General features: G+C 37.4%; 1 protein-coding gene across 1 annotated transcript in view; it reads left to right on the plus strand.

The window, feature by feature from the left end:
* Positions 1–10334, plus strand: part of LOC107041877 (39S ribosomal protein S30, mitochondrial) — a 78858-nt gene extending 68524 nt beyond the window's left edge. Inside the window, exon 4 of the mRNA XM_015262682.1 lies at positions 9449–10334. Within this exon, the coding sequence (XP_015118168.1) occupies positions 9449–9653 (205 nt within the window). The 3' untranslated portion in view covers positions 9654–10334. The remainder of the gene's footprint in view (positions 1–9448) is intronic.
* The last annotated feature ends 3634 nt before the right edge of the window (positions 10335–13968 follow it).

A 13968-nucleotide genomic window follows, 5' to 3' on the forward strand; every position in this document is an offset into this window, starting at 1 on the left:
GGGGGGGGGGGGGGGGGCAGAGGTGATTGTTGTTTTTATTCGTGGGGTTTAGGGGAGGGGATGGAAATTTTTTCGCTTTTATGGGATTTTTTTCTCGATGAGTTTTTAGGTTTCCAGTTTTTCTCCTAGATTTTGGTAAGTTTTGGTGGTTTCATAGGGGAGTGCGGGAGGGGGAAGGTGGGATGGTGTGCGTTGTTACTACATATTGGTAGTTAAAGGTGGAAAAAGATGGTTTCTCTATTTTTTTTCTGGATTTGGACGAATTTTAGAGTTTTTTAGGTTCTTGGCAAGGGCGGAGGCAGGGGGGGAAGGGCAGTCGGTCGAGTGGAATACGTTGTTGATAAATATAGAAGATTCAGGGAAGTGGAGGATGATGTTTTTGCTCTGATAAAATCCGTGAAAATCGGACTAATTCATTTCGCTTTTCTTTAGCGCTGAGAATTGGTGATAGATCTCCGAAGATCTGTGACATGTCTTTGAAAATTACAATTTTTTTCCTGTGTTCAGTAAAGAATACCATTATTGAGTACATATTCTTTCCTCAGCTTTGCAATCAGTGCAGCTGTGGAACGCGTCACAGCATGTCCTGGTCATGAATTCGGGCGTTGGTTAGTGTAACAGATGATAATCAACTACTAAAAAAATAGGCTGAAGCAATCGACTGCGCTACGTAGTTTTAAGTATTTTCGGTTGACACGTAGGGAATAGTTACTGATAGCTGATAGTTGATCAAACTTTATCGATTTTATTACTTTCTTTGTATTTTAATCAATCATCAGGAGTGATTCAACAGTTCGTGTCTTTATTTAAGTATTTATTATTGATTCATGTTGACAAATTAGTGTATGTAAAAGCAGCATCATGTCGCCCGTTAGAATTGTGATGTTTTTCGTTATATTCTTCAGTCTCATTGACGTTACTGAGTTGCTGGCTCATTCAATGAATATAAAAATAAGTGATGTAGAAAGAGTGTTGCGACAAATTTACAAGAATTTTGATTCATTCCAAACGACTGATTATAGAGATTTAGCTTCTAAAGACAGTGTCTGGCTTAAAGTTGCGGCAGGAATCACTCAGTTTGAGGACCCTAGATCGCTAAAAAAATATGCTAAACGTACTCAAGAAGCATACAGAAGACGGTACCTCCAAACCAATCGAGCTACAGCACCAGACGATAATGTGTCAGTTCCACGTGAGTCAATGAAGAGCAATGATGAAGGAATAAGTATATCGCAAGATGTCGTGGACGCGAATGAAATTGGAGAATCGTCTTCGATTTTTTTTCAATCGACTCCTATACGCAAATCCATTGATTCAATAGAACATGATATAATTCACGGACTTTCTTCAAACTTTGAGGAAGTAATTTCTCTAAAACATCAGAAGAATAATCCAGTATCCTCTTCGCCTTCACCACTAAAAGATTCATCCTTTCTCAAACGGCGAAAAATGCTTTCATCAAATTCTGTTCGAGTCAAAGATTCCAATAGTACAGATTTTGATAGTTTTGGAATTGAAGGACCCAATATTAAGCGTCCAAAATATGCAGAAGCTCATGAAACCGACAAGGAATTCTTGGATGCACAACAGCTCGATAAGTTCTCACCAATACCATCTGACAATGATCTTTCTGATATTGTCAACGAACTAAGTCAAGTTAATGACCTTGACCCTTATATCTTGGACGATATTAATCTATCGGCTCCAAAACATATTCCTATATGCTCCGAAACAGAATCAGTGATTGGGAAAAATAATATAGAAGTACGAGATGAGAGACATCCTCCGGGATCCTCCCAGAACTCGATAGAATTGAATCAGCACATGAATTCTCATGATTTCACAGACACAATTTCCAAAGAAAGTTGTCATTCACCGCAACATAAGCGCTCTGAATCAAATCTTAGTGCCAAAGAGGAAGCATATTCTATCGAGAATCATAATTTCATCCTGCCTGCAAGTTTTTGGAGAGAATATTGGAGAGAGGGTAAGTTGAAGAATGGCTGGGTCGATGAGTTCATTCTTCACTTAAAGAAACTCGATGAATATAAGGGATGCACTTTGATAGCTGATCAAAAACGATGATTTGGTGAATCTACACGAAGTGATTATCATTCCTGGGCAACATTCAAGTGTAAGAATTCGTGGTATAGAAAATTCAAATTTACCGTGGATGATGTAATTATGGAGCCGTTCAAGGACACGATAGTCAATGTTTTTCAAACGAAAAACATTGAACACAATCCTCGTGAAATTTATCGTAGACCTATCCGTAAAAAATACCGTCAGATTTACGCTGAGGAGTGTGAGGACGTTCCTGAATGCGTCGTACGAGATAGACATCTCAAAAAACTCCATCCTATCGCTAAAGCAAGTGGAAATCGAGATGGGGCACCAACTGTACAAGTCCTTCAAAAAATAAAGAGTGAAAGTAATTGACATGACTCGAGATGGATGGGGAAAAAAATATCTGGATTTATCCAGGACCCTTTTGTATCGATCCAGTTCTCCGAGAAACAAATAAAATATTTACTCTCATTGAAGCCCAGGAAAGAAGTATTTGGATATTTGGACGCGACGGGTATCGTGATTGAAGATATAGGTGATAAAAAGACGTTGTACTATGCGTTGGTAGTGTCAGGCCACGACGTAAATTCCCCCTTACCAATATTACAGTTTATCACAAACAGTCATTCCGTCCCCACAATAAGTTACTGTTTAAGTTATTTCAATTACTGTGTAGGACTTCTAAGTAAACGAAAAGTAATTTTTTTTAAACTGGAGACCGATTTTAGTTTAGCATTGTTTACATCTGCAATTAAAAGTTTTAATAACATGAGCTTGGGGAGATATTTAAATTTAATGTACCGAAAAATCACAAATAAGGCTGTCCGACCCCTCAGTCTCATACATATTTGTTCCTCCCACACCATAAGAACTATACTTGAAAAAGCTGCAAAATATTGTGTGAGTCAAAAACAAATGGACATAGCTGGCAGAATAATGACTTGTATGATTCATGCAAAAACTATGATAGAAGCCGAACAAAATTTCCAATCTCTCGTGGCAATTTTTGGATTGAAAAATAAATATCCCCAATTTAGTAAATACTACGACAAATAGCTCGAAATAACGAAGAAAAATGATGAAATTGTTTCGAATGCCGGAAAAAAAGAGAAATATGAAGAGTCAACTAAAAAAGAATCTTTTAAGGATGATCTCGAAAGTGAATTGAGAGAGGATGAAAATTGTCGAAAAAATTCTCCGTTTCATAAAATATTCTTTAGGATGTACGGACAGATGAAACGACGAGCCAAAATTTTATCATCAGTTCAAAAAAAAAGAGAAAAATGTAACAAAAATGGTCTTTATTCTCCGACATTCTTCAAATATATTTTGAATTACATAATTCCATATTTCCCACTATGGAGTGCAGGGGTGATTAAGACATTTCAAATTTTGAGAGACAGCAATGCTATGGTGGAAAATCATTTTAAAATTGTGAAGAATTATTACTATCTTCATAAAAAGCATATTCCTGTGTCAAGATTTGTTCGTCAGATGGAAGCGAACATTGATGGTTGGTTGCAACAGAGATTATATCCACTTCAAACCGAACGTCAGAAGAGAAATCAGGCCAAAAAACAGGAACAAGCTGAAGAGAGTCCTGAGCAGCATGAAAAGATGGGAAGAAGGAAAACAGACAGTGTATCAGAAAAAAAGAGGAAATTTGACGAGGAAAACAGCAGAATGTCTGAGGAAATGGCTGTGGAAGGATGGAGTGGGAAGAAGAAGAGGAGGAGACGTGAACCTTCGTTTTTTACTACGAGGAAACACCTGAATAGTGAGAGTGTCGATAGTATTCCCCCAAAGAAATGTACAATACAAAAAGCAGATGAAATAATGATTATATCTGACACGAAAACCACTGACCGAGATCGAGCGAATAGGAATGCAAACGAGGGGATCCTTTCTGCTGCAGGCATTGCAAATTTTGAAAATTGTAAATTTCTGGAAACGCGACACCACATTGATGAATCTATTTTTCACAATAATGACAAACAAGATAGTGGGGAAAGAATGCAATATGAGGAATTTAGGGGAGATCTAGCGCAAAGATTTTTGAATGAAAATGTGACGTACCCAGTGAATTTTCCTCGTATCGAGAAAAAATTTGCTGGTTATACAGTGTCCTTCAAACAATCGATTGCAACAAAATTAATAGATGACGATATCGTAAATATTTTCTTTTAATGTTGGAAGTAAATAGGTGAACAAAATGGGTTACGTGTGCTACCATTTGACTCATTCTTCTGTACCAAATTATTAAGTTGCAATCGAAACCTAGGATTTTCCGGTTGGATTCGCCGCGAGCAGCCCCAGACCTACGACTTGTGGCTAATCCCAATTTTCAATGGGGCCCACTGGACTCTCCTCTTGATTGTTGTCAAACTGAAAACTTTGGTGTACTTTGACTCGATGCATGATAACCCCCCACCTCGATTGATCGAAAGACTATCTGAATTCATGAGTAGACTCAAACTAGGTGATTTGCAAACGACTAGAAGACAAACTGAACAATAGACTCTATACATTCCCCGCCAGCAACTGATTACAGATGAGAATGATAATAATTATGCGGTTCACATATGTCTTTGGGGATATATGATTGCAAGTCAGTCCAATGTAATTTTCAATGATTTATAACTCAATATCGCTCGACGAGGACTGGCCAGATTCATTATGGAATTCCCATTGAGGGAGAATGAAAAAAAAAAGAGTGAGTGCCTTTAACGAATTGGTGTATTGCGATGAATTCATTAAGAGTAACGAGGAGAGGCGTATAAATATAAAAAAAGCACAAAACATACCTTACGGTTCGACTTCGGAATTTTGTGGACTATTGAAAAATTTGATAGATGCGTCCTAACCCAATTGAGCATTTTGTTTGTCATAATAATATATCAATTAATCTATGAAAGTTTGTTATTTTATGCTTCTTCTATCCTCTTCAATCTATTCTGTATTAGTTTCAACCAGTCGAGTGTTACCCCTATTGAACGAGGCGCACGCTCTCGTGCGCGTTGATCGATCACCTCATTCACATGTAGAAAGCTTTTTTTTTTCATTGAAATGTCTAATCTATTGAATTTTACACACTCGAAATTTATGGATGTATTATGCAAATAGATGATACAGAGAGAAAAATTCAGTCAATATTAAAAATGAATAATAAATAAAAATCAATCAATAATTTCGAATCTTTGATAAATTTTCATTCATGTTTCAAAACTACCTGGGTAATTTCTTAATAACTGAATGATTTTCTAGATTCTTCTTCGGTTGAGAAGGAAAAACAGTCACTTGAACTTTTCCAAAAAACCAAGAAATTTTCTCTATTGCCCAGAATTCTCACATACATTTTTGGTCATAAAGACGTTTACAGGTCAACTTCGGCCGATTCCAGAATGTACCTGCGAAAAGGTAACAGTGAAATTCCTAAGTTCTCGAAAACTTGTACAATCGAAGTATATTATGCTGGATGTTTACGAACAAATATTGCATCTCCAGACAAAATAACTTGGTGTAAGACCGAAGATTTCAACGGTTCTCCTTTTTACATATGGCAAAGAGGATTCGAGAATGTCGAACATTTTTTTTTGTTTGCAGTTGGCCTTCAATTATCCATTGACTAAAGTTGATGGGATTTTTAACTCACTCAAAATTGAGTACCAATTTTGATTAGATTGACGCATGAAAACGGAATGGTTGAAATGGCTCAGATAAACTTTCGAACTCCCTCCTCTTATCGGTAAATTTTTTTTAGCCCTCCGGTATCACGCCTCCCCCTCACTTCATCTGGATATTTATTGTTCACGATTTTTATTATTTTATTTTTTTTGATCCATTCTAGAACCCCTTCCCCTTGTCGGGTGAATTTTTCAACCCTCCGTTGTTATGCCTCCCCCTGCCCCCCTCGTGAACTTTAATTTTTTTCGATTTTTACATTTGCACCAACAATTTCATTTTTTATTTCATCAACGCATGAAAACGGAGGAGTGCGGGTGGCTTGGATACACTCTAGAACCCCCTCCCCTTGTTGGGTAAATTTTTCAACCCTCCGTTCTCATGCCTCCCCCTCCCACCCCCTGGTGGACTTTATTTTTCCCCGGTTTTTATTTTTTTATTCAACAATTTCATTTTTTATTTCATCAACGCATGCAAACGCAGGGGTGGGGGTGGGTTGGATACACTCTAGAACCCCCTCCTCTTGTTGGGTGAATTTTTCAACCCTCCGTTCTCATGCCTCCCCCTACCATCCTCTCGTGAACTTTATTTTTCCCCGATTTTTATGATTTATTCAACAATTTTATTTTTTTATTCAATCAACGCATAAAAACGTGGGGGTGGGGGTGGTTTGGATCCATTCTAGAACCCCCCCCCCCCCCGTCGGGTAAATTTTTCAACCCTTCGTTCTCATGCTTTCCCTTCCCACCCCCTCGTGAACCTTATTTTTTGCGATTTTTACTTCTGCACCAACAATTTCATTTTTTTATATAATCAACGCATGAAAACGGAGGGATGGGGGTGGCTTGGGTACACTCTAGAACCCCCTCCCCTTGTTGGTTAAATTTTTCAACCCTCCGTTCACATGTCTCCACCTCCCACCCCCTCGCAAATCCCAATTTTGGAAATTTTTAATACAGATCCACCAATTGTATTTTTAAATAAAAAAATGCATCTATACGGAGGGGTGAGGGTTCGACAGGTATATTTTATAGCTTTCTCGAATTGTTAAAGAAAATTAGGGGTAAAAAACCGACCCCTGCCCGCGGTCCCCTTGGAGCGTTGGCGGTACAGTCCGCTCCAAAAGTTGTGCATATCGTTCGCCAGAATCGTACGCCAGTTTCAGCCTCATAATATAGTTTGGCACTGAATATTCGTATTAGATTGGAAATTCAAATAAATTAAGGAATTCTCGTATTTGTGCTGCTTAAAATTCTGGGATTTTACTGAATTTTCAGTGAAACCTGGAATTGCATGATTTTTTCTCCCAAATCGCATTCAGTGTCACTGCTCTAAAAATTCCTAGTCAATTGTCGATGAAATTTCATTTTTTTTCTAACAGTGTACACACAGAAAAACCTAAACGTTAATTACGCTTAAACAAAGTGTTTTTTATGTTTATCAAAAGATAGACTACGTTTATGAAATCGTAATTTACGTTTAATAAATCATAAATCACCATCTGAACGTAACGAACGATTTTACGTTTTTCTTGTGCGTAATTTGCCGAAAAACATCGTGTTTTGCGCTTAAAATAGCTTTTTTCCTTAATTTCATAATTTTTCTTAATCATTGTGGTCCATAAATGGTTGATCAATAATCAATATTGAAATAAAAACAAAAAAAATGAAAATTTGGGAAAAATTGAAAAAAAAGAAATTTGAAAAAAAACCTTTTGGATAGAATGAATCTGAGTCTCAGTCCAATTTTCTAATATATTTCGTAAAAATAGTCACTTTGGGTAAAGAAATGAAAAAGTGTCCAGTCGAGGTTGGGGAAGGGAGGGGGTACACCGTACAATTTTCTAGTTTTTTAGCGATTTTAAAGCAGTTCCGATGATTTGAGCTAATTGGCACCATGTTCAATCGGAAGAACGAAAAATTTTCGTCGGAAATACTTATTGAAAATCTGAAAAAAATGGACTCATGCTGAAACGCAAATTTTTTGTCAAAAACTCGCAAAACTCAAAAATTTGACAATTACATATGGACTATTGAATCGATCAATCAACAGCAACAGACGCATACCATTCTAATTTTCAATCAATTAATAATTAATTCAAACTCATGAACGTTTTTTTTTTCATGGAACACAATTAGTTTGTTTCTTTCTTTTTTCGGTGCATTGGAATGTTGATTCAATAATTCATATCTACTTTAATTATACAACAAGATAGAAACCCATCACATTTCTATCGCTTTATTCAAACCTATTACGGATGAGTAAATGTAAAATACCAAAAAAATCATCAGGTTGTGCAGGGGTGTTTTATGAAAGGGTGAGTTATCGTTGGGGTTTTTCAAAAATATCTTCGAAACTATGGGAGATAGCGAATTTTGACGAAAATTTTTGCGGTGGGGAGAGGGGGGGTGTATTGAGAATTTACAACCTAATAAATTGAGTCGGTGAGTTTTTCAAAAATATCTAACAGACTACGGGAAATCTGAAATTCCCGATATTTGGACACACCTTCCTATGTATGGGGCACTTACGCCTTTTAAATACCTCAGCCGCAATTTTTTAGTTCAATCTGAAAATTTTCTAAAATTCAGAAAAATTCAGCATTGGTTTTAGAAAATATTAGTTCTTGAAAACAATCCCCAAATTGGTTAATTTTTATGATCCCACCAAGGACAAAGTGTAAAAATAGGGGTTTCTAAAATCTTGAAATTAGTTTCCAAAGCTAATCCACTTTTTTTCTTTGTGTGAATTTTTCTTAATTTTAGAAAATTTTCAGATTAAATACATATTCAGACTATACATCGAGAATTCAATACAACCCTCCCCACCACCACCCCTTCGCACCCAAATTTTTCAGTAAAAATTCGCCATCTTCCTTAGTTTTGGAGATATGAAAAATTCACATCAAATTCAATAAAAAAAATCGGCCCCCCAAGCTATGTTGACTACGGGAAAGGGGGGGGATGTACTGAATTCTTGATGTACCCCCCCCCTGTGTAGTAGGCTTCCCAAGGGGACCTCATGGACAATGTACATCGAGAATTTAGAGACAAATCGGTTTGCATCAAAACGAAAAATCGGCTTCAATCAAACCGAAAATTCGGTCTGAATCACGTTGAAAAATCGACTTGAATCAGACCGATATTCTGGTTTGCATCTGGCCGAGTTTGACTTGATTCATGTCGTCAATTCGACATGAAACAAGTCGATTCCCGGCATGATTCAATCCGACTTGATTCAGACCGATTTTTCGGTCTGATTCAGTCCGACTTTTTTTTGGGTGTAATCCGATTAATATGAATCATTTTAGGTTTTGAATGAAGTGATTTTTGAATGCGGTAAATCACATCATCAATAATCATGGCCGTGAAAGCCTCAAAACTGGAATTGCAATTCTTGTTCAAATTTCATTAGTCACTCAAATATCTAAAAAATGGAATGTTTCCTCAGTTTCATCAGTAGATTCTACTTGTAGATTTCTGTTGTCGGAAATATCTTCAAATTGAGGGGATGATTGCATTTTTTGAAAAGAAATTCTTCATGTAGTTCTTATTTTACTTGACCACGACGTTCTCCATGAAGATACATCTCTTCCTTTGGGATTAAACAAAGTATCATATAGACGTCAGCCCTTCGAAAATTTTCACTAAACGATAAATTTCATGCACTCAAATCAACATCTCATTTCCTTCTTTGATAGATTGCAACCTGAGCTGTATCACTGGCAGTGGATCTACAAACACCTGTTTAAAACCAGACCACTTGATAAACGTCGCACCCCCTGGGACTATGGCGTTAATCCATTTCTGCGGAGAATTGATGAACATCGATTAAGATACATACCGAAGAAGTTCAGGCCAGTAGATAAACCGAAAGTCAAGTACGCGCCGAACTATTATCCTTGATAAAGTTCGAATTATTGTAAATGTAGAAAACCAATATTCAAAAACTATGGAGAAGAATATAAAAGAAATGTTCTTCCAACTACATGACGAATTCATTTCCCTTTTCTCGAATTCAAGCATGTTATTACGCACGAAAAAAATCTTATCAATAAAAGATCAACGTTTTGTGAATTGGTTTTATTCGCGATGTTAAATTGACGAGTGGCGGCGCTGAAGCTTACAAGATGACTGACACAAAATTTTCCAATTGAAAATTTTCAGTCACACTTTCAGGTCATAAGGGGATTAATGGAGTAAAAATCCATTTATTATTGAAGAGCATAATTAATCGAATCAGAGACAGCCTCAATTGTGTGTATCAATGCGAAGCTTCTCCTAACATCGCTTTTGTTGATTTCATTCGGAACGTTTTATGTCGTAGCATCAGCGCCACCTCACGTCCACTTAACATCGCGAATATCTACATGTATTGGAATTGTCTAACCACTACTCGTCAATCCTGATTGGTCAATGAGTTAAAGTGAAGTTACTCGCTGAAAAAACACGGTATTTTTAAACTCTTTTACACCCTGCACTAAGAGACAAAATAAGTTTTAGCGAAAAAGTATATATTCCGCCGAAGAGATGTTTTGTCATGTTGAATCAATTTAGTTGTAGACAATAAAGAAACTTTCCACGAAATCATGACAATTTCCGTCGCAATAATTATTTTGTTTAGAATTACACGAGGCTTCGGTTATTTCAACTAAATGTTTTTGAGTTTTGTATATATTTTTTTTCCAGTAAACAATTATAATTTCCATGGAGTAAATTATAATTTCAAGAGAAAAGTCGAATTTTCGACCCGAGAATTTCGTTATTGACAAAGCTAAATAATCTCTAGGGGAATAATTTTGTTTTGGGAAAATGATATTTTTTCCTCGTCAATGAGAACACCGTCTCACAGATCACATATATAGAAGAATGAATTTTTGAATAAAAAAAGGAAGTTTTATTCAAGAAAATTTCCCATCGTCGTTATAACAAATATTCTAGCTTTGATGGGAATGAGAAAATTTCTTGTCTACTGCAGATATTTCATCTTATGGAAGTGTTCAAATATTATGTCACGCGATGCAGAGTGGGTCTGCATTTCGTGACGACTGTGCCGGAGGGGGGAGGGGGTGTTGCTTAGATTGTGATGTCACACCTGTAATGATTTTTCTTTGGCCTCAACAAATACACAATAAAACCCTAACCCAAAAAATGCTCGATTATCCAAACACGGCCAAATCATTACCTTCGTTCTCGCAATCCGACAAATCTGAAACGCCAAAAACCATAACGCTAAAACTGGACTCCAGGAACAATCAGCAGCTCATCCAATCCTTACTTCGAAGATTTAGGGCGCCAGCCGATTTTTAACAACGCGGAATCAACGAACCGCAAACGGAACCGTATTTTCTTAAAACTAAATACTGATTGTCCCCAAAAATCCAATAACAACAAGAAACATAACGAAAACCATACGCAGAAATGTGGATTACGAAGGTACGAGATTTACTCGGTTGCTCAGTGTGCGGGTCGTGGAGAGAGGGGTAGATTCGTGGATGAGAACATCAACTAACAACGCCAATCATCGATCGAGAAACCGACAAACCAATGTCTTAAATTCTAAACGGGATAGGTATAAGTCGACATTCAATAATAAAAAATAATTGTACTGACGTGTTCCGCTATTACCAAAATTAATACAAAATCGTAAATTCTTGCAAATACACAATTACGTCAATGTGACTCAAAATAATGTTAAATACTCTAAACTAATTCATAAAAATCCAAAAGACTCGAAAACATGCAGATTGTAATTTTTAATATGAAAAGGAAAGCGATCCCAACCCAAAGCTGATGGGCAGAAGCAAAAGTCTTGTCCACGAGGTGAACACGAATCCAAGAGAGAGGACGCGTGGAGGTAGCATGAGTGCAAGAGAAAACGAACTAGGTAGCTACGTGAAATCGAGAGAGCTGGGGAAAATCGAAGCATTTTTAAATTCTCGAACGATAATTATTCGGATTTTCGATTCTAGCGAGCTTTTATGATAATCCTCGGATAGTTCGCCATTTGTAATGTATTAAAATCGGGGATATTATCCACCGAAAAGATAGCAGAATGAGCTAGACAGCTTGAATTAGCCACGTGGCTGATTTACCGGAAGGGAGCGTTTCTAAACCGGAAATGGAGTTCTCTCCGTCAAAATAGGTAGCTTCTGGTGTCAACCGATTTATAAAATAATAGGTAGCTTATTCATTAACGCAAGAGAGCCTAAATAATTTTAGTATTGTGGATTTCAACCATGAAAAATTGAAGGTAACAGAAAGATAGCGTCCCCATGCCCAACTGGAATTCCACAAACTCGAACGGTAAAATTATTATAAAGCGCGTGAAAGGTAGCCAAAACGTATTTTAGATAGCACATGTTTATCATAAACCCTAGTGAGTTGGAAAAAATCACAAAAAATAGGTAGCATCACGGAATTACGCGAAAGGTAGCCAGCAAGAGGTAGCATTGAGCATCAATCGCCTGAGCGAGACGCATAAATGATTAAATTTTCATTAAACTTAATTATTCTAGGTAGCATAAATTCTCCTTGATAAACTCCAGGTCGCTGAAAGGTAGCATTGGGTTCGTCTGGTAAGGTAGCGATGCCATTTCCCGAGCCGCACTAAATCACTTGGAACCACTTGTAAATGAGTACACAGGTACTTACCATAGTCTGGAGCGTCGATGTAGAGGATATTTTACTTTACAATTACTTTATTTTACTTTACAATTACTTCAGAAATAAACTTTTTAAGAGAGCTACGTTGAGGGGTACCTCACACGTGGTAGTCTGGGTGGATACTGTAATGGCGACTATTGCGTGTGTCCGCTCGGGCCTGGCGCATAGTGGTGGGGAGTCTGGGGGAGACAACCCCCGTACGGTGCTGACTCGAGTGTCGGAGATGCGTACAATCGATTCCCGGGGTAATTGGGCGCGAAATAATTAAATATTTGAATTGGAATTTTCGTGAAATATTAATCTAAATTATTTTAACTGAACAAAACCGTAATTACTTAAACTCGAACTAACCTGAGATATTGGAGCGGTTCTTTGCTCTACCTACGACTGAAATAAGGTAGCTTATCTACAGAGGGCGCTCTCCGAAGAGGAATTAGGACTTTACCAACGAAAACGCACACTAAAACTAAAACTAAACACCTAATGGCGATCCGTTTTGACAACTGGGTGATTGTCTCCACGGCCTTCCAACTGAAAACCCTAACACTCTTGCGCAAGGGAGCGCAAGCATTTCAAAAGGGTTGCAGGAACACTGGGTAGCACATTATCTTGGCCAAATATTCCACGGTGATAGCCTGATCGTTAACCGAATTTATGTCGAAAAATCCCAAAAATACTAAACTCTAACTCAACAAAACTGAAGTTGACAAAATATCTGTAAAATATCTGGTTTATTTAATGAATTTAATTAATGAATATTATTCTAAAAATTTAGGGAATCGATTCACTCTCTCTCCCTCTCCCTCTGTCTCTCTCTCTGTCTCTGTTTCTGTCTCTCATTTTCTACATGAATACCCTGGAGTTCAGCAGTTGAAGAATTCGCCTGGAATTTCGTCACACACTATATTATTTTTCTTTTTAGTTTTAAACTTCAGGAATGCAAAATAATGTTCGTTACCCGATCGGAAAAAACTTTTCTAGCTCATATAATTGCAGTCCTTCCCGTCGGCTCGTGTTGCAAACTCATATTCGCCAGAAAAATTTCTTTCGGCCTAGTGATGAAAGGTACTATTTTTCATCCGTCCCTAATACGAACGAAAACAGGACATCAACCTAGAAAGAAAGCTAAAAATGTGAGGTTTATTATGCAGCAGCGACACTATGGTGTCATGGCACTTATTCCAAATGTGCATTCTGTGCGAATTGCCGTCAACCGTCAAAGGGAAGTTTTGGTAGTCACATGTAATATTGAAGACGACGAAGATGAAGAATGGAACGATGCAGCGTTCATTGATCAACAACATCTGTTCGTACCAGGATTTTCAAATGACCCTTCACTCATTTTAATGAAAATTCGTTTGACTTGCCCATGAGACTATAATAAACATTATAAACAATATCTTCTGGAGTTTATCTACTTCGTTTATGTTAGTGATTGAAGTCTCTCCCAACCACCACAATCACTACAGGGGGATGGTTCATTTTATGACGTAATATACAATGGGGGGTTTACGCTTGTGACGGGCTTGCGACGGTGGTGCGGGGGGGGGGGGGG

Source organism: Diachasma alloeum, unplaced genomic scaffold (assembly GCF_001412515.2).
Source record: "Diachasma alloeum isolate Michigan unplaced genomic scaffold, Dall2.0 Dall_scaffold_00386, whole genome shotgun sequence".
Taxonomy (NCBI): domain Eukaryota; kingdom Metazoa; phylum Arthropoda; class Insecta; order Hymenoptera; family Braconidae; genus Diachasma; species Diachasma alloeum.